The sequence below is a fragment of the Canis lupus genome, chromosome 22 (genome assembly GCF_003254725.2).
Source record: "Canis lupus dingo isolate Sandy chromosome 22, ASM325472v2, whole genome shotgun sequence".
In the NCBI taxonomy this organism is placed as follows: Eukaryota; Metazoa; Chordata; class Mammalia; order Carnivora; family Canidae; genus Canis; species Canis lupus.
In genome coordinates, this window is record NC_064264.1 from 3,005,911 (window position 1) to 3,028,263 (window position 22,353).

A 22,353-nucleotide genomic window follows, 5' to 3' on the forward strand; every position below is an offset into this window, starting at 1 on the left:
AGTTTTCCCTTTTTTCTTCCCCTATGTTCATCTGTTTTATTTCTTCAATTCCATATATGAGTGAGATCATATGGTATTTGACTCTGACTTATTTCACTTGGCATTATACACACTAGCTCCAACCACATCATTGCAAATGGCAAGATTTCATTCACTTTTATGGTTGAGTAATATTCCATTGCATATATATGCCACATCTTTCTTACCCATTTATCAGTCTGTTTCCAGAGTTTGGCTTTTGTAAATAATGCTGCTATAAACATTGGGGTGCGAGTATCTCTTCGAATTACTATTTTTGTATCCGTGGGGTAAATACATAGTAGTGCAATTGCTGGATTGTAGGGTGGTTTTATTATTAACTTTTTGAGGAACCTCCATATTCTCCAGAGTGACTGCACTAGTTTGCATTCCCACCAGTAATAAACAGCATTTTAACAGGAACCTCACTTCTACCACTATTTTTTTTTCTACCACTATTTTCCTAATGTATAAATAATTCCTACTCTTAGGCAAAATAATACTTGAATACTAACGTAAGATTTATTTAGAAAGTCTATAAAAAATACTACTGGAATATAGGTTTGGATAAAAGGAATCCACAAAATTTAATTACCCCCCCAACTACTTTAAATATAATGACTCTTGTTTTAAATGTACCTTTCAAAGATGTGCATAAAGTAATCAGCATTTTTTAGTTAATTGTCTCGGTGGTTCTCACTTCAGTGTGCATCAGACTAGTCTTGGAAGGCTTGTTAAAATAAAAAAAATTTTTTTTTTTCATTTCATCCTAGAGCTTCTGATTGAGTAGCTTGAAGATGGGGCCTAAACAAAGATTTTCCTTCCTACAACTTTCCAGGTAGAAAGTGGATTCTGCGGGATGGGGACCACACTCCGGAAACACTGCTCTAATTTAAGGATTATTTTAAAACATGCCCATGAAACTCTGTATATTTATGACTCAAATAAAATCAGAAAAAAGATTTATCACAGAGGAATCTGGCCTTTCATGTTCCTTCAGAGAACTTCAGTGGGTGTGCACAACCATATACAGCAGACTATCAAACAACATGGGTTTTTTTCTGATAAATACAAGACAGTACTAGTATTTTCCTTATGATTTTTAAAAAAAATTTTATTTATTTATCCGAGAGAGAGAGAGAGAGAGAGAGAGAGAGAGGAGAGAGAGAGAGAGAGAGGGAGGGAGGGAGGGAGGGAGGGAGGGAGGCAGAGACACAGGCAGAGGGAGGAGCAGGCTCCATGCAGGGAGCCTGACGTGGGACTCGATCCCGGGACCCCGGGGTCACGCCCTGGGCTGAAGGCGGTGCTAAACCGCTGAGCCACCCGGGCTGCCCCTCCTTATGATTATCTTAACAACGTGTTCATTTCTCTAGCTTACTTCATTGTAAGATGTACAGTATATAATACGTAAAAACATAAAATATGTGTTATTCAATTGTTTATGCTCAATTGGTAAGGCTTCTAGTCAACAGTAGGTTTATAGTAAAGTTTCTGGGGAGTCAAAAGCTATATGTGGATTTCTGACTGCATGGGGGGATCAGTGTCCCTAACCACCAACGTTCAAGGGTCGGCTGTATATACGCATGCACAGACACCCCTGCTCCACCTCATACACATAAAGTCAGAGAATGCCACACTAGCTAACTACCAGGAAATGTGCCTACACTAGACCATAGCACACTTACCATCTTAACTCTACAGCCACATCTGATAGCAAAAGTAATGTCAGGGGAAAATATTTCTAAACATAAACTTGAAAGTGTTACAGAAGCAGCAACAGCAACAATAACAACATCTAACACTTTGAGTGCTATGTGCCAGGTACTGTTTGAAGCATTTTATGTATTAATTCATTTAAACTCAAAAACCTTATGAGGGAGATTATTACAAAACATATTATTATTATCATTTCCACTTTACAGATGAAAAAATTGAGGCAGGGAGGTATTAAGTGACTTTGCCAAGGTCACACCTAGTAAGCAGAAGAGTCATGATTTGAACTTAGTCACAGCCGGGTTCCAGAGTCCTTCTTTTTGAAAGAAATCATCTACTAACCTTTTTTGTAAAAAAGTGAAAGGGAGGTAGATTTCAATGGCTTCTGAGTCTGGAAGGCTGAGGTTGCTTGTGCCTCTGTGTTTACAGTAGAATTTACACGTATAGTTGATCCTTTTTTCTTTGGGGATCTTACAGGAGAAAGATACCTAGACATATTCAAAGGAAAAGTCTTCATTTGACATTCTCGAAGAGTCTCTCTGTCCCTATCTACATTCCTCTGTCCCTTCTCTCTCACACTCACACAGAACTGTACACATACATCTGAACATATCTATTTAATATTATTCTGTACCAAATTCCTTCTTTCAGCAAGCTATTTTTTTAAACTCTTATTTAAATTCTAGTTAGTTAACATACAGTGCAGTATTGGTTTCAGGAGTAGAATTCTTTTATTTTTTATTTTTTATTTTTTTAATTTTTTTTATTGGAGTTCAATTTGCCAACATATAGCATAACACCCAGTGCTCATCCCGCCAAGTGCCTCCCTCAGTGCCCATCACCTCGTTACCCCAACCCCCCACCCACCTCCCTTCCACCACCCCTTGTTCGTTTCTCAGAGTTAGGTGTCTCTCATGTTCTGTCTCCCTTTGATATTTCCCACTCATTTTCTCCCCTATCCCTTTTATTCCCTTTCACTAATTTTTATATTCCCAAAATGAATGAGACCATATTATGTTTGTCCTTCTCCGATTGACTTATTTCACTCAGCATCAAACCCTCCAGTTTCAGAAGTAGAATCCAATGAATTGTCACACACAACCCCTAGTGCTCATCATATCAAGTGCCCTCCTTAATACCCACCACACATCTAAGTCCATCCCCCACCCATCTCTCTGTCAACTCTCAGCCCTCAGTTTGTTCTCTATCTTTAAGAGTCTCTTACAGTGTTTCCCTCTTTTATTTTCCCCTTCCCCCATGTTTACCTGTTTTGTTTCTTAATTCCACATATGAGAGAAATCATATGGTACTTGTTTTTCTGACTTATTTCGCTTAGCATAATATACTTTAGCTCCATTCACCTTGTTGCAAATGACAAAATGTTTTTCTTTTTGATGGCTAAGTAATATTCCATTATACACACGCACATGCGCGCGCGCACACACACACACACACACACAGGCACCACATTTTCTTTATCCATTCATCAGTTGACGCATTTGGACTCTCTCCATAATTTGGCTCTTGTTGATAATGCTGTTATAAAAATCAGGGTGCATGTGCCCCTTCAAAGCTGTATTTTTGTATCCTTTGGGTAAATACCTAGTAGTGTAATTGCTAGATCCTAGGGTAGTTCTATTTTTTACTTTCTGAGGAACCTCCATATGTTTTGATAGAGTAGCTGTACCAGTTCCAGCAAGCTATTTAAACACAGGCTGGAAAAGATACAGCCTAATAGGAAAGCTAAGCTGTCATTATCATTTCTATCTATTTTAATAAATAGCTTTTCCTGAGAGTTACTGCTTTATTGAAAAAAAGGTGCATATGCATATATATTCAATTTTAATAATTATAGTGAGTTTGAGATCATAAAATAACTCCAGGTCAAAAGAATAAGTTATTGATTCCAAAATAGTGTTGTCATGTTTCTGATTCTCCTCTTAAAAAATGTTTCATTTTGGTTCATATAGATGATAAAACCTAAGTTACACAAACACCATCTAAATTACCTACTACAGAATTGTTTACGATACTTCAGATAACATTACCAAGGAAGATTTACACCTGTATACTAAATATGTTAGGCATAAATCAATCTAGAGATATTAGTAAGTATTCTCTCAATTTCTGACATTATACCACTCTTATATTGCCTTTTATAGGATAATCAAGATCTACATTCTAATTTTGTCTTAGTGGCTAAGAAATAATTCTGAGCAAGAAAGAGGATTTGTACCTTACTATATAGATAGATGTTTCTACTATGTGTAGTATGTCACCTAGTACATTAGGAAAAGGGAATCACTATCCTAATCTTAGTCTACTTCCAATCTTGGATTTCCCTTCAATTCATTAATTCACAATATTGTAGACAAACTTAACTTGGATAGGAGTTGGTCTCCCTGGAGTTCTAGATGCAAATATTCAACTACCTATAGAACATCACTACTTGAATCTCAAATTTAAGAAAGCCAAAGCTCTTGATTTCTTCCCTGTTTTTCCCATCTCAATAAATGGCTCCATATTACATCTAGTTTCTTAAATCTAAAACCTGGGAGTTATTTTTAATATCTCCCTTTTCTCAATTCCTTAAACCCAATGCAAAACCAAGTCTTATTAAATCTTCTTCTAAAATACACCCTAGGGACGCCTGGGGGGAGCTCAGTGGTTGAGTGTCTGCCTTTGGCTCAGGTCATGACCCCAGAGTCCAGGGATTGAGTTCCACATTGGGCTCCCCGTAGGGAGCCTGCTTCTCTCTCCGCCTATGTCTTTGCCTCTCTCTCTGTGTCTCTCATGAATAAATAAAATCTTAAAAAAAAAAAATAAAACACATCCTAGATCTTTCCATTTCTTTCTATCTGACATATCTTAGACCAAGTCTCACTTGGTCCACTGAAACTGTCTCCAAACTGGTCTTCCTACTTCTTCCCTGTCCTTCTCCAAACCTACCTGGACTTCAAATAGCAGTCAGAAAATGGCCCTTTTAAAAATACAAATTATACCAAGCTGCACCCCTAATACTTTCCTATTACCCTTCTAAAATTCAACCCCTTCTTATGGCCCATGGGAACCTACAAGGTCTGGCCTCAGTTTGCCTCTTGTCTTATACCTCCAACCTCCTCTTGCTCATTTTACTCCAGCCACACTGGATTTCTTTCTGTTCATTGGAGCAGCTAAATTTGATCTGTCTTAGGGCCACTGCACTTGCTGTTTGCTGTGCCTGGAATGTACATGATGCAGATTTGTGCTTAGCCAGCATCCACTTGTCCTTGAGATCTCAGGTCAAATACCACTTTTCATAAGAAGCTTCCTTAAATGTTCCTACACTCTCAGTTTCTCTCACACCACTTTATTTCCAGTATAGTACTTAGTATACTCAATTTTTTAAAAGTAATCACTACTCCCAACATGGGGCTTGAACTCATAACCCCAAGATCAAGAGCAGCACGCTCTATTCACTGAGCCAGCCAGGTGCCCCAAATTTAGCATACTCTAAAAACACATCATGTATTAGTTTATTTCCCCCATAATGTAAGCGCTATGAGTGGAAGAACCTAGTCCATCTTATTCACCTTTTATTCCCTGTGCCTATAAAATGTCCTGGGACTTAGACAACTGCTTAAATTAAAGAAAAAGATAAGGCTTGACTTATTTATATTTGTATGTAATCTAGCAAACAAATGTTATGTGAAGGCTGAGGTACCATATGCTAGAAATACCTTGGATACAAGTTAGCATGGAAAGGACATCTTTGGAAAATAGTCCCTGAACTAATCACAGAACACTGTACTGTCAATTCCTAGACAGAACTAAATAGAAACAGTATTAGGCACATTTCTGTGAAAGGCAGAGTAGACAGACTGTTTAAGAGCATAAGCTTTGGGGCAGATTGCTTGGGTTTGATTTCTATTGACTTTTATTTCTCTAATTCCTATTTTACAGATAACTGAGGCTGATAGCAGCATCTACTACCTTATGGAGCTGTTATGAAGATTAAACGGGGAAAAGAAAATCTCAAGTACTTAGGCAGCTGTCCAGCACATAGTGAACCCTCAGTAAATATTAGCTTTCTTCTTCCATCATCATCATGATCATCATCATGTATTCATCAACTGATTTAGTCTCGTATCTTACCCTAATCTCTATCCTATACCTCACCCCTGAAAGTGTTTCCAGCTTTCCCGGTGTTACACTTTGAGATTTATGCCATTTCTGACTCTTGGAACACTTTGTGTCTCCTTCCTTCTCTCCAGAAATCCTATTCTCCAATTTTTAGGCCTAACTAAATTGTCATCTCTACCATGAAAACTATTCTCATTACATCAACCCTGAGTGATCTCAGTAGCACTCTGTACCACTATATATGATCTTTGAGTCATGTATCTTACATTCCTGCTTCTTCAAAGCAAGAACGTCTTATTCAAAATTCTATACCCTACAGTTTCAATATAGTATCTTGCATTATACCATGCTCAAAACCTATTTGCATATTGACTGAATAGCATAACATATGTTCTACTTACATATCTGCTGCAGTGTGATTACTCTGGAGAGGAAGGTTGAGAGTACAAGCAGATTCAAGGTGATCAGCTGGTCCTTCTCGGTCTTTTGCTTGTTTAATCAGATCAAATAAAGGTGAATCCTATATAAACAAGATGACATTAAAACCACATTGGTAGGTATGATTTTCCCATGTACTCATTAAAATCATATTGTCTGACATGGTGAGCACTACAAATTTAGTCACAATTGACAGCAGCAATTTAGAATCAGAGATCTTTCTTTCTACTTTGAAAAAACGGATTGCCAATTTTTGTTTTATATACATGAAATCGAAGAGATGTGCTTTGAATGCAAAATTTAAGGAGGATTCACTTGTATGTGCACTGACCCTCCTATGAAATCTGCCCTTTGGATACTGAACACCAAATTGATAATGAATGTCAGTTAATTTAAGATACACAGGCAAAACAGAATGATATGTCACTTTGATGGTTTGCTTAGACCCAAGAATTAAAGCACTTTCACAGTTTACAAAGGTAATTCAAACGTATTATCTCATGTAATCCTCAAAATAAGTCTGTGGATTAAGTATTATTATTCATTTTATGGATCAGAAAACTTGGCTATTTTAGTAAATTGTGACTGAATACTATATTATGCAGTAAAATTATTTTCAGAGTGTAGGATAATAATGTGAGGTTTATAAATATAGAAATCAAAACTCTTTTAAGCTTTTAAAAAAATAATGAGTAGAATAGCTTCCTACAAGTATTAGAATATGACATATTAAAAACATTTTATTAATTTAGCTTATTATTTTTTATCTTATCCAAAGGATTTACTGAAAAAGAAATCTATATTAACATCTGTTATTAACAATAATAGTTACCAATTAGTAAATGCTTACTGCATGTACACATTTAGTTTTCACAAAACCCTATGCTGTTGCGGTATACTATTCCCACTTGAGAGAGAGAGAAAATGAGGCTAACAAAAGGATTTGAACTTAGGCAGCCGGGCTCTAGAGTCTGAGCTCTTATAAAAAGAGCAGCAATAAAACAAGTCCATGAATTAACTTTACCGAGGCTAATCCTGTATTACACACTATTTAATAAAGTGAAGTGTTCCTGATAATCATTCTTCAAGCAGAAAACAACACGGTCATACTTACTTAATCAGAGAGGACTATCTACAACTACTACAATATTTGCTTAACCTAATTATACAATTTACCAAACAGTGAGAGCTTATATAAATTATTAGTTTCCTTTCCAGAGTAACTGTTTGATATAATAAATACCAAAACAATACAATGATGAACAATGAATCAAATTTTGATAATGCTGAACAATTTATATTATAACCAGTTTGAACAATGGTAGTTAGCATTGTTTTTGAAAAACACGCTTGTTAAATATTAGAAGTTATGCAAAAGAGGCCCAAAATTTGAACTAGATTTTCACTGAAAGTGATCATTTACAGCAATTTTTTAAAAAGTCTCTTAAAACAGCAATCCCTTTGTTAAACTGTAGACTAAAAGCAGATATTTTAAGAACTTGAAAACCTTAAATGTTATTACATCAATTATATACAACTTTACATATACAAATATTTCAAACAATTGTGTACCCTAAAATGTATTTTTTAAAGTGTTTTCTAAATTGATATCTTCATCAACTTTTTAAAAAACAATGAGAAGTATATATATCAACTTGGGTAGATCCTATTTTCTTTAATTCAAAGTAAGCTATTTTGTGGTATTGGGTATTATTTAAATCTTAAGTCATATTAAAAATGTTATATTTTGTATTTGCCGCATTAATTTTAAAATATTGTTTTAAGAAAGTAACTCCTAACTCAAAATTAGCCAAGAATTCTAAACCTGGGTCAGGGTTTACCTGAAGATGTTTGACATATCTGCTCTGGATAGGCAGCTCTAAGTGCAAAGGCAAAATTTATGCAATTAAACTAAGACAGCTGTTTTTCTAAATGAAATATTACAGGAGTCAAAAGTCCTCTCCCATCAGTACTAGCTTCAATGGCCACAGCAAGTATATCCAATGTGAGCTTCCTCTGTTTTAACAATTGTGATAAAATCATGTGGAAGAGTCATTATTTGTATCATTTACCCTAAAAGCTGTAGGAGTTACTGTTCCTAATCCAAAGAAGAGATCTTATTCTAACTGAAAGCATAAGAAAACCTATAATGAATATTTGCAAAATGAATAAAAATTCATACAGGAGAGTTCATATTATAAAGGGAACTAATACAGTAAGAGAGATGGACATTCAAAGAGGAATAGGGCATGAAAGCTTGTAAAAGGAAACTAGCATGTCTGAACATGATGAAAATCAAGAGTATTTTGTCACACTTGGAAGGAGTAGAGGATTATGACTGAACAGGAAAGGATAAGATGGGTGGATAAGAGTTCAAAGTTGAAGAATAAACATGCTTGCCATGCTGAAGTGAGGAATCACCAAATTACTGATGATAATGCTGATGAGAAGAATTTGTAAAAAAGTAAAAGAATGAAAACATATATCCTATGATTAAATAATCACAATAAAAGTCACCTTTCTCAAATAATTCCTGTTTTAACCAGGGCCTCTCTACCAGAGAATCAAAACCACCAGATTTTTACCTTTGAGATTCTAACTAGTATCCTTTACTTACCTACATACATTATTCCATGACAGCAAATACTGCAGCAGGTTTAACCTATTCATAGCACCAAGGTTTTGTGTCAAAAATTATTTCATGACTAGACATTGAATTGTTTTCAAGAAGATGAAACAAACTTAGAAACTTAAGCTAACATCAATGAGGGATTTCACTGGCCTGGGCTTTGCTGCTTCTACCTTTAGGTGGACATACTCCTGTGGTTCTCAAAATTTCATAATTCTTCAAGTTTCCAATCTGAAGCTGAACTAGTCAGCAGGAAAAGGTTAATTGGCTTGGGCTTAGGCTCCTTGCAATCAGTGTTTGTTGATATGCACATTTACTATTTCTGCACCTGTTCTGGCTTTGGAAACCCCTTGGCCATTCTTGTCCTAGGGCCTTAAAATAAGGGTTAGCCAAATATGGGCACAACAATAACTTGACATGTAAATGTAAAGGTAATATGAGGTTCTACTGGCACAGCTTAGTTTCAGCACATCAGTATAGTCATGTCAACTTAATGTTTGTACTTAATTAAATCTACAAAGTAACTATGAGATAGTAAAACTGTTAAATTATTACACTAAAATCTGTGCATTCAAACAAGCACTGTTAAATTGTGTGGTATTTTTTAAGTATAATAAGAGTTCATAATCTCTAATGATTAATTTCAGGTCTATACCATCAGTAGCCTAGGTCATCCCTAGAATGACTCTATATTTTATAAGGTTCATTCTTACTTTTTTGATATAGCTTACAACTTGCTGGAAAGCAGCCTATGTCAGAGTCTCCAAGGGAGCTTTATTAAACACACAGATTTCTCCTCAACCCCTAAAATTCTGATAATGCCAGGAAGGAGGAATATCTACATTTTAGGAAAGTTCCTCAGCAGAGTCTAATTCTCATGCAATCCCACCATTCTAGCGTCCTCCCACTGGATCCCTGCCATGTCTCCTTTACATTTATCTCTCCTCTGCCCACCCCCTCAAGAACTAACTTTAGTTTTCTAATCCTGATATAAATTTCTAAAAACTCTAAAATAGCATACAACTCAATTTCTTGCCTTCTTAGGTTTCAAAAGACATCCTTTCCACCATTCCCTAAATTCTATCTTCTAGAATACTAATAACCCAGGTAAATTTGAGATCAGTCAGATATAAAAGTACAGTCTCTTGTTGTGAAACTCAGAAATTCCTTAAATCCTAGTATAGTCCAATCACTGACAAGAAACTTCTGGTTCTCATATTCCCAACATGTGGGCTAAAGTGATGACAGGGTATGAAGACGGAATATTAGAAACATTGCATTAACTTTAGGAGAACTAATTTTTAATGCCAGACCCACAGCAAATATTTGGTGTTGTCTAGTGAGGATACCACGCTGTCAGGTATATTAACAACTGTGATCTTTCTTTCTACTATGTCTTATCTTGATAACTATAATTAATGATTCAAAGCCATTACCACATATTTCATAATAATATTTTACTTCCTTCACTACCAAAATTCTGTCTTCTTGATTCTCTCAATTTAAGAATACGCATTGAGCATCTACTACCGTATGCCAAGTTCTATGCGAAATATTTTACAGACATTTTAATCTCATATAATCCTCATAGTACATCTATAAAATACATACTGTTATTATCCCCAACTTATAGATAACCTGAAATATGGATATTAAGAAATCTGTCCCATGTCATATGGCTAATGAATGGTGGAGCAGGGAACTAAACTCAAGTCTGTTTTAAGAGCATGTGCTGTTAGCTCCTATACTATGATGTAAATCATGTTCGTTTATTCACTTTCTCTTCATTCTTTGTGCCTACTCTCATGCTTCTAGCTGTGTTGCCATGGTGGTGTTTCCCCCTACAATTAGCTCTATTCCCCACAATTCCATCTACCATTCATTTGCTCATTCTACAAATACTCACATTCCATGACAGGCACTATAGCAACTAAGAAGAATGTAATATTAATGGTGGTATCTAACCCAAAGGGTTGTTGTGAAAATTAAATAAACTACATAAAGGGTTTGATACAGTACATGGCACAAAATAAACACTCAGTAATTCTGCACTCCAAGAGTTTATTGATTTGCTGAATGCTAGGCATAGCACGAAGCACTTTATTTATATTATTTCATTCCCCCAACAAACTCTAGGAAGAAGGCACTATTTTTTTTATGTCATTTTACAACTGAAGAAAAGTAGGCTAAGATTAAGTTGCCCAAAGGCACAATTAGTAAGTGGTGGATCAAGGATTTGGCCCCAAGCTTTTTCATTCCAATGCCCTTGTTTTTAATCCTTATGCTACAGTCTCTAATGAAGGAAATAAATAAGTAAGTAAGAAACAGTAATATAGACCAGTAAGTCCCATAATCAAAGGATACACATGGTATATACTGGAAATCAAGAGAAGAACATCAAATCTAGATTAGGTACATTAGGGAGAAACATCTGGAAGAAGGTTAAGCCTGACTTGTGTTCTAAAAGTAAAAGTTATTTCAAGTAGAAAGCAGAATAGATGGTTCAGAAACAAGAGAAAATATGGCTCTAGAGAAACTTCCTGTAGCTCCCATAGAGTAAGGAAAATAATACTCCCTCACAGGGTTTGGTTGTTATAACAATTAAATGAGATAATAAGTATAAAGTACTCAGAATGGCACCAGAGACATAAATGCTTAAGACCGAGATGATTCACTCCAAAAAGCTAAAACACAGATTTTATAGCAAGGAAACAGCAAGGGATTAAACTAATTAAAGGATTTTAAGCAGTTGACTAACAGGGTCCAGATGGGACTTTTAGACAGTTCTAAAATAAAATCCCAGTGCCAAGCACATAATGGATACTCAAATATTTCTGGGTGAAATTAAGATACAGCAAATCACCAAGAAGAAATGCTTTCTAATTGACATTAAATATCAGCTGTAGCATGCCGCTAGCGAGATCACTCCAATATCCCCTACCACTGGGTTATTTATACCCTTGTGAAGACCCCTCCTACACTGTACCAGGTTAGTCTGTCTGGTCAATGGCATATGGCACAAGTGATGGCATGTCACTTCTGAGCTAGCTTATAAAATATCTACAGTTTTAGGCTCCTGGAAGTCCCATGGAAAGAGGTCCACACGGCAACAAAGGGAGCCTCTGGCTAACAACCAGTGAAGAAGTAATGAAGCCTGCCAACAACCATGTGAGTGAACTAGGAAGCAGATTCTGCAAGCCTTAACCTGACTGCATCCTTAGTTGACAACTTGAGGGTCTCTCCTGAGAGAATAGGAGCCAAAACCACACAGCTGAGCCACTCCCAGATTTCTGACCTTCAGAAACTGTGACATAACAAACTTTAGTTATTTTAAGTTGCCACATCTTGGAGTAATTTCTTACACAGCAAATAGATAACTGATATAGCAACTGATTGTTTTAAAAGACTATAAAGAAAACAGTTAGTGAAATACTTAACTTATGAAAATTAGGTGCTTATATGGGTAGCACTGTATCCATGACTCAGAGAGCAGTTCTTCTCCTGGACTCAGGCAAGCTGTCTCATGTCATTATTTATCTACTTAAATTAACTGTCAGTTAATACTTCACTCTGCTTTGCCACTTAATCTTGGGAAAGAAACCAGACTCTACCAGCAAGATTAGTATAAATCCCAGTGAATAAATAATATACGTAGAAAAAATAGAAGCTACAAGTCTACTCTACATGATATTTCATAATTAACATACATTTTCTAAGCAAGCATGAACTTCTCCTGAGAGTCAAAGACTTAAAGGCTATCAAGTCAAGGTGTTCCTAAAAGAGATTATGATTATCCAAGTAAGTACAAGGTCTCTCTTTCTTGTAAAAAAATTAATAATAGGAGTGAAAGACGGGAATTGCTATTGTTTTCTGGGTATTTTAAGGAATATTATTGGAGCCACATTACAGGAAATGTTTTTGTACTATCCTAAGCCAAATCATTGTAAGATCATTTTACCCTGCAAAAGGAAACTCAAATATAAAATGGATAATCTAGGGAAGGCTCTGACTTTTCTAACAGTTCTTTCCCATTTTACTTTACTTCTTTTTTAATATTGATATTCCTCAGGATATTCTTGCTAATACATATACTCATTGAGCCACTATCATGGCTTTAATTATAGCTATATTACTCCCAAATCTACATTTCTAACTAAAGGTACTTGTTCAAGTTCCAGATCAAGTATTTCCTACTAGATATCTCAGACCTCTACATGGATATGTGGCAAAAATGCCAAATACTCACATGTTCAAACATTAACATGAACTCATTACTCTCATCACCAATCAGCTATGACTCCTTCAATAAATATCCTCTTTGGTTAACTGTGTTATCAACTACCTAACCACTGACAGTACAAATCTTGGCATTATCCTCAGTTTTACCCAGGATTCTAATCCTTAGAGATTCATGCTTTTACTGTTAATATATTTTTATATTTGAAACCAGTGTCTTGAATAGCACAGAGCTCGGTCTTTCCTTTTTACCTACTTTGACAATCTTTGCCCTTTAATTGGGGTGCTGAGACCATTTATATTTAATGCAATTACTGATAATGGTTAAATACTATACTTATTTGTTCCATCATCATCTTTGTTCCCTTCTTGCTAAAGGTGCAAAAGCAAATCAATCGAAAAAGGATAGATTTTACAACAAATATTGCTAGAAAAACTGAATATCCATAAGCCAAAATAAAAAAACCCTGACTTAAATCTCAAAACTTGTACAAACAAAACTAAAAATGGGGCTTCTGGCTAGCTCAGTTGGTGGAGCATGTGACTCTTGATCTCAGGGTTTTAAGTTCAAGTCCGATGTTGGGTGTAGAGATCACTTAAAAAATAAAATATTTTAAAAAGATTTTTAAAAATTAAACTAAAATGGATCATGCGCTTAAATATAAAATGTAAAGCTATAAAACTTAAAAAAGGCATGGGGAAAAAATCTTTGGGATCCTAGACCTGGACCCCACCAGCATGATCCATAAAAGAAAAACTGATAAACTGGATTTCATCACAATTTAACACTGTGGCTATGAGAAAGACCATTAGAAGAGGTGCAAAAAGAAGCTACAGAGTAAAAAAAAAAAAAAAGGCAGCTACAGAGTAGGAGAAATTATTTGCAAGCCATATATCCCCAATAAAGGACTAGTATCAAACATATAAAGAACTTGTAAAACTCAATGGTAGTAAAACAAACAATCTAATTAGAAAATGGGCAAAGATATGAGGAAACATTTCACCAAAGAGGAAATACAGATCACAAATAAACACAGAAAAAGATATTCAATATCATGAGCCATCATCCTAATGGGAAATGTAAACTATAATCTCAATGAGCTAATCCCTACACTGTCAGGTGGCTGTAATAAAAAATAGTGACAAAATCAAATGATGACAAGGATATAAAGAAACTGGAACCCCCATATATTGCTGGTGGGAACTCAAAATGGTACAACTACTCTAGAAAATACTAATTAAACAAAACACACAATACCCATACAATTCTGCAACTGTACTCTTTGGGTATTTATCCCAAAGTAATGAAAACTCAAGTTCATATAAAACCTGTGCACAAAGTTTACAGCAGCTTTACTTGTGATACTTAGAAACTGGAATGAGATATTCTTTTATTTTTCTTCAAGATTTTATTTATTCATTTGAGAGAAGGAGTGCGGGATTGAATGAGAGAGAAAGCACAAGCTAGGGGAAGAGCAGAGGGACAGGGAGAAGCAGATTCCCCACTAAACAGGGAGCCCTACTTGGGGATCGATCCCAGGCCCTGGGATCATGACCTGATGACCTGAACCAAAGGCAGACACTTAACCAACTGAGCCACCCAGGTGACCTGGAATCAGATATTTTATAATACAAATACAGTTAAAGAAATTGTAGTACATTCATAGTATGAAATCTAGTCAGCAATAAAAAGGTAATGAACTAGTGATACATGCAATATCTTAAAAGTATCTCTAGAAAATTAGGCTAAGTGAAAAAAAGATAATCCTAAAAGATAATCATATTTGACTCCATTTATGTTACATTTCAAAGTAACAAAATTTTAGAAACAGAAGGCAGATTAATAGTGACCAGGTGTCAAGGACAGGCATGAGAGACTGGAGTGATGTGGATTTAGTTCCTTGTATGATACAACTGTTCAGTGTCTTAACTGTAGTGGGGGATATATGAACCTACACACATTGTCCCCAGGTCAGGGTGCCAGGTGTCTCTTAGTTGGGGCTGGGAGGACGGAAGGTGGAATCTCTTTACTGGTGTCCCGCTACAGTCCAGCTGCTCTAAAGCAAGGAAGGAAAGTCTTGGCACAGGTGCCTATTGCGGCTGTGTCCTTTCTGCTGATTCTATTTGCTGCTCTAAGACTCCTGGTGGGGAAAGGGAATCTTAGGAGACTTGAGCTTATGGTAACAACAGCACCTGAAGCAAAAGGGTTAATACTATTTCAGACAGTGCTAACAGAGTAATAATAATAATAATGCAATAAAAGTATAATAATCTATTTTTAAAAATCTCCTTTTTTATTAAGACTGAATTCCAAAACAGATTCACTAAAGTACAGAACTAAACCTTTAAAGTTTCAATTTATAGTATGACCAAATGCAATGTATTATTATTAAAAAGATTATTCTTCTTTTTTCTTATTTATTTATTTATTTATTTATTTATTTATTTATTTATTTATTTATTTATTTATGAATGATAGTCACAGAGAGAGAGAGGCAGAGACATAGGCAGAAGGAGAAGCAGGCTCCACGCACTGGGAGCCCGACGTGGGATTCGATCCCGGGTCTCCAGGATCGCACCCTGGGCCAAAGGCAGGCGCCAAACCACTGCGCCACCCAGGGATCCCTAAAAAGATTATTCTTCTAATTATCAATATTTTAAAAACATATTTTCAGGTCATCTTTAAATAAATACAGAGGTAACAGATAAAAGTTTTAAGATATGCTCCTTCTCAAGAAGAAACGAATTCAAAGGTGATGAATGAAACAAATCTATCCACTTCTCTAGTTAAGCTGAAAACTTTCTCAAAGCTATCAGTGTTTTGTAATGCAGAGCATAGCTACTATAAGGAAAAAACTGCATTTTCATTAATAGTAAAACAGTTTTATCAGATAAGAATTAAGCATTGTGTCTCTGACTCATAATTTTAAATGGTTTACTTTACATAAAGTCTGTCTTTGGTAGCATACTTATTTAAGGCTCATTTGGTGGCAGAAATTCTCAGACCAAAAATTTTTGCCAGATTCATCTCCAGCAGATACATTACTTTGAGGAAGCCCCTGAAAAGCCTTCGCTGTATTAGAGAGCAAGGAAGCAGAATTTCAACTCTCTCCTCCAGACAGTATATACCTTAGATAAGAATTTTATTGCTTCTGACCAACAACTGTTTTTAAATTTACAAAGCAGTAAATATAATATGACTTTAAATATTTTAAAACATCGAAGTTTTAAAACTTAAGTTTTTCTTATTTGTGAATTAACCTAAGTGTACTTTTATATACTTATTCACGAGAGACACAGAGAGAGAGAGAGGCAGAGACACAGGCAGAGGGAGAAGCAGGCTCCCTGCAGGGAGCCCGATGTGGAACTCAATCCCGGGACTCCAGGATCACGCCCCGGGCTGAAGACAGGCTCTAAACCACTGAGCCACCCAGCATTATAAACAGAAAAGCACACATACATTTTTTTTTAAAAGATCAAAGTCTAAAAAGTTACATTTCAGATATGTCATAATGGAAGATACCAAGGCTTTAGTAGTCTACATGCATGTTCATGTCAGAAATTAGTTTATTTTTCATATTGTTTAAAATGGATGGTGGCTAAAGTCATTTTTGAGAACTTTATGGTAAAACATAGTTTAAAAGATACAGTAGAAACTATTATCAAGTAGAAAATGTTGTTACCTAATAGTACATAAGAAGCAAAAGCAGTGTTCCCTTCTACATCTTAAAGATACAGTTCCCTGATTACAGCTATGGAAGTATAACAGCAAAGACTTAAGTTAAACCTACATCTTGGAGCACCTGGCTGGCTCAGTCAGTGGAGCATGCGACTCTTGATCTCAGGGTTAGGAGTTCAAGTCCCACTTCGGGTGTAGAGATTACTTAAAAATAAAATCTTTAAAAAAGCCAAATAAACCTAGAGCCTAAGGTAGGTACATTGATGGAATGGATGAAGAAAATGGGCTGTATGCAGAATATTATTCAGATATAAAAAAAGAAGAAAATCTTGCCATTTGGAACAGTATGGATAGACCTTAGGGCATTATGCTATGTGAAGTAAGTCAGAGAAAATGAATACAGTACAATTTCACTTACATGTGGAATTTAAAAGAACCTAAACACTGAGCTCATAGATACAAAGAACAGACATGAATGCCAGAGAGGCGGGACGCTGGGAAAAATGGGTAAAGGGGCCAAGGTATAAAATTCCATTGTAAAATAAATAAATCATGGGGAAGTAATGTACATGGTGGCTACAGTTAATAATATTGTATTGTATATTTGAAAGTTGCTAAGATAGTAAATCTTAAAACTTCTCATCACAAGAAAAATTTTGTAATTATGTACGGTGATGAATGTTAACTATACTTTTTATGGTAATCATTTCACAATATATACAAATATTGAATCATTATGTTGTCCACCTAAAACTAATATAATGTTATATGTCAATTATATCTACTCCCTTTGTTCCATTATGGAATTTCAATTTCTTTCCACAAGCTTCACTGCTAATTCTTTTGGTTCTTCATCTCCACAAAGAATTTAAAGATAGAAGCTAGACACAAAAGGTCACATATTGTGACCCTGTAATGATTTGCAATGATTCCCATCCAAGAGACAGATATAAGATCTACACAACATGGGTGCATTTCAAAAACATGCTCCATGAAAGAAAAAAGACACAAAAGAGCCCATGTGGTGGAATGGAGTGGAAAGAGGTACTCAGCAAACCTGCTGGGATGAGGACGTTTCATGTCGTACTTAGGATGGCAGTAACCTGGATGTATAAATTCATCCAAAGACACTGAACTGTAATATTTTTTTAAAGATTTTTTTAATTTATCCATTAGTGAGAGAGAGAGAGAGAGGCAGAGACACAGGCAGAGGGAGAAGCAGGCTCCATGCCAGGAGCCCGACGTGGGACTCGATCCCGGGACTCCAGGATCATGCCCTGGGCCAAAGGCAGCGCTAAACCGCTGAGCCACCAGGGCTGCCCTGAACTGTAATATTATATTACCTACACCACACACACACTAAAACAATCATGTGACAGGATGGAGGTGTCAGCTAATGCCATGGCAGTAATCATTCCATAATATATAGATGTATCAAATCAATACACTGCATACCTTACACTTGCACAATGTTGTGTGACAACTATAATCTCAGTAAAGGTGGAGAAAAAAATCTTTTAATTATATCTGAGTAAAAATATACATATAATGGGAAAAAAAGAGAATGAAATCTTGTCACTTGCAATGACATGGATGGAGCTAGAGAGTATTACACTAAAGTGAAATCAGTCAGAGAAAGACAAATCCATCTGATTTCACTCATATGAGGAATTTAAGAAACAAAACAAATGAGCATAGGAGAAAAAAAGAGAGAGAGTGAGAGAGACAAGCCAAGAAACAGACTCTTGTGACAGACATGACAGTTACAAGAGGGGAGGTGGGTGAGGGATGAGTTAGATAGGTAATGGAGATTAAGAAGGACACTTGTAATAAGCATGGAGTAATGTATGGAAGTGCTGAATCAGTATGCCGTACACCTGAAAGTAATATTACACTGTATGTTAACTAACAAATTTAAATAAAACATTAGTATTTTTTTAAAACCTAGAAAATGATGGGCAGCTGAATTATTATGGTAGTAGAGTTATGATACTTTTTTTCCTAATTTTTTTTCTATTCCTTATTATTAAGAACCTTAATAATATCTCTCCTACATTATAAACAATAAACTTTTTCTTAGGAAAAATTATTGAAAAACCAACCTCATGGAACGATGTCATATCTGCCCAGAAAGTCGTGGAGTTATGTCAGAGAAAAGTGAAATTACAGTTCCAAAAATGAAAAGGGCTAGGTAATAGTACTGTCAGAACACAAGAAAAAGGAAAGAGTTGGCTGCTTGAAGGACTGACACAGTGACAAGAATTTAAGTGTGGATCCAAAATTAGGATACCATGAGATGATGGAGAAAAGACAATTGTAACATATAAGTACCTTTAAAATCCCAGATGCTCATTCAAGCACATGTAGGACAGACAAGGAAGTCAACTGATGTAGGCTGTCAGATGTCACTGCTACCGGGGAAACTGAGCCCAGGAAAAAAATTCAGTCCCGAGTAAATAGGTAAATAGGGTGCTAGCCAAAGTGTCAAAGAGTAAAAGACGAACGTGATAACTGCACAGGGAGGCAGAAGTTAGGATGGGATTTGACTTGAAATGGAATTATTGACCTGGGGCTCCTTTTAATGAAAGACAGGTATTTTTCTAGAAGTATTTAGTTTCAAAAAAACTGTTGAGTAGCCAAAACCAAACCAACACAAAAAAAATTCCAGTTTATAAGGTGTCATGCAAAACAAAAATTGTAAATAGACACATGGAATTTTATCACATTGAAATGCTGTGTGGAAATTACCAATTGCCATGAAAATTTTGGGTTCATGAATCTGATGAGTAAAGTTATGGAAGATGAGGTTGGAAACACAAATCGGGGGAGGGTGTTTTTAAAGATTTTCAGTTAAAGGTTAGTCCCTGGGACATACATGATTGATTCCTTCACTTCTGTTCAGATGTTCCCATATCAGCAAGCCCTAGAACACTTTCCCTCTCCTCCTAAATGTATTTGTCATCAGAGACCTTAACACCATATGACCAATTATGTAACTACTTATTGATTGCCCGTTTTCCCCAAATAAAATATAAGTTCAGGAATTTTTTCCCCTGCTGTACATCCCCAGCAACTGGAAGAGGCCCTGGCACACAGCTGGTGCTCAGGAAATATTTTCTATTGAATAAACAAATATCAGCAGATCCAAGATCAAAGATAACATAAGAAGGAAAAAAATTTTAAATGTGTCTATCCTATTTCCCTATCTATATAACCAAGCCAATAACCCAGCAACTGTTTTTAGTCTGGCTGAAGCGATCTACTTTCAACTAAAAACAACAACAAAAAGCTGGGCTTTAAAAGGGGCCCTTTCTACATCAGTTCTTCCGGTCTTTTGTTTGTAATGTTTCTGAGGCAGCACTTGTGACATCTGGTATTGATAGGAAACCCTCAAGTTTTCCAAGAATGTGAAATCAGTTGATTAAAATAATCACACCAGCAAACCAATAAAAGAAGTGATCATGGAAATTTTGCTCTGGGAATGGGTTACCAGTGGTTTAGAATCTTGCTGACTAATTCTTCTATATACCTTGAGTAACAGTATCTGTTAAAAGAGCCTGTCTCTTTGAGTTCTAGTTAAGAGCAAAACATCTGCATGAAGGCTTAAATAAGTTTCTGCCGTTAAGTGTATTTGCAGTAGTGTTCACAGAACTAATCTTAAAAAATTGTCATTTGTAAAGGAAAAAGAAAGAAGGAATCTAACTTATGTATACTCATTTTTATTTTGAAGGCCAAAACTTTAAAAAATTAAAAATATTAATTTGGGTATCAAAAACTGCAAATCACTTTTAAGTGAAAAAACAATATTCGCTTTTAGACCCTTTTCACATTTTTAAAAATGATTAATTTTCATTAGTTTTATTTTTTTTTATCATTAAGTAAACTCTATGCCCAACATGGAGTGTGAACTCACCACCCTAAGACAGAGTCAGAGAATGCTCTACAGAATGACCCAGATGCTCATTAGTTTTATTCTTATATGAAGTGCAATATGATAAACTGATATCTTCTTTCTACTCCACATATTCTAGCAACAAAATTAAATTATTAGGTCAAATGTATCTTTTTCTTTAAAACTGTAGACTTCATATAAAACTTAGTCTTTACTACTCTGCTATTTTTAAGTACACTCAATTTTCCCCCGAAATTTTATGTAGTCGTTTTTTTAAATGGAGTCATTTTTTTACATTTAAATTCTTGATCTAGTTGGCATTTATTTTGGTATAAAAAGTAAGGGTCCAGGGGAGCCTGGGTGACTCAGCTGATTAAGCATCTGACTTCAGCTCAGGTCATGACCTCAGGGTCCTGGGACACAGTGGAGCACCCTGATGAGTGAGGAGTCTGCTGCTTCTGCTCTCTCTGCCTCTCTCCCTACTTGTGCTCTCTCTCAAATAAATAAAACCAAAAAAAAAAAAAGTTCAAGTCCACTTCTTTCTCTTTAAAAAAAAAAAAAAATGACCCATTAAGCATTTGCTGAACCACCCATATTTTTCTCTACTGATTTGAACGGCTAATATTGTATTTCCCCAGGTTCATAGTCTATTTCTGGGCTCAAATCCACTCATAACTAAAGAAATACAAATTAAATGAAATACAACTTTTGGCCTATTAATTGGGAAAGGTTTTAAAGGCTCATAATAAACTGGTTTAGAGGAGGGAATGAGAAAATAGGTATTACTGATAGGGATATGAATGGGAAAGAAAGACGAAATTTTTGGAAGTAAAATCACTAGGTTACACTATATATGTATATTACACTATATGTAATACAGAGTATATACACACCACATATATATAATATTACAGCATAATATACACATACCATTTTGTTCAGGACATTCGCTGAAAATCTACTGGGATTTTTAGTGGAATAGTAATAAACTTACAGATTTGTCCCAGTAAAACTGCATGTCAGATATTCAGGTATTCTTCTATGGCTTTCATTAAAGCTTTGGGTCTTTTGTTTTCCTCTAGATCCTATTCTTTCCATATTACATTTATTCTTAAGTTTTTCATACTATTTTCTGTTCTAAGTGGAATCTTTTTTCCACTACGTTTTCCAGTTGATTACTGATGATGCAGAAATTGTCTTATTTAAGGAGAGATACCAGTTAATCAAAACAACAAAAAACAAGGAATCATTTTTAAATGATATGTAATTTAAAATATTTTACTTGAATTTTCAAAAATATAGAATGTATATTCACTTAAAAATTCTCTTTAGGTAGGGTCAAGGTTCTTTTTTTTTTTTTTAAGATTCTTTTTTAAGTAGAGTGCCAAGTTGTTTTTCTCCTATGAACCACATCAACAATGTGTGTCTATGATTTTCACTATGTATAGAGTAAGAACATAAAGTCCCTTGCAAAGCAATCTGAGAATTAGAGAATCTTTCTAGTTTCTTATGGCATCCCCTATGAACCTTTACATATATACACGTGTGACTCAATGATGTATTTTCAGCAACTTGCCTCAGAGTCACTCCAAAGCACCAAACTTGGTTTCCCTAAAGCACAATTTC

The 22,353-nt window shown here is 35.4% G+C and overlaps 1 protein-coding gene across 4 annotated transcripts in view; it reads right to left on the reverse strand.

The window, feature by feature from the left end:
• Positions 1-22,353, reverse strand: part of RB1 (RB transcriptional corepressor 1) — a 145,340-nt gene that overhangs the window by 18,907 nt on the left and 104,080 nt on the right. For all 4 annotated transcript variants that reach the window (XM_025478314.3, XM_049099222.1, XM_049099220.1 and 1 more), the window contains 2 exons: positions 6,255-6,373; positions 2,074-2,219 (listed from right to left, as the gene is read on the reverse strand). In XM_025478314.3, the coding sequence (XP_025334099.3) occupies positions 2,074-2,219; positions 6,255-6,373 (265 nt within the window). The remainder of the gene's footprint in view (positions 1-2,073; positions 2,220-6,254; positions 6,374-22,353) is intronic.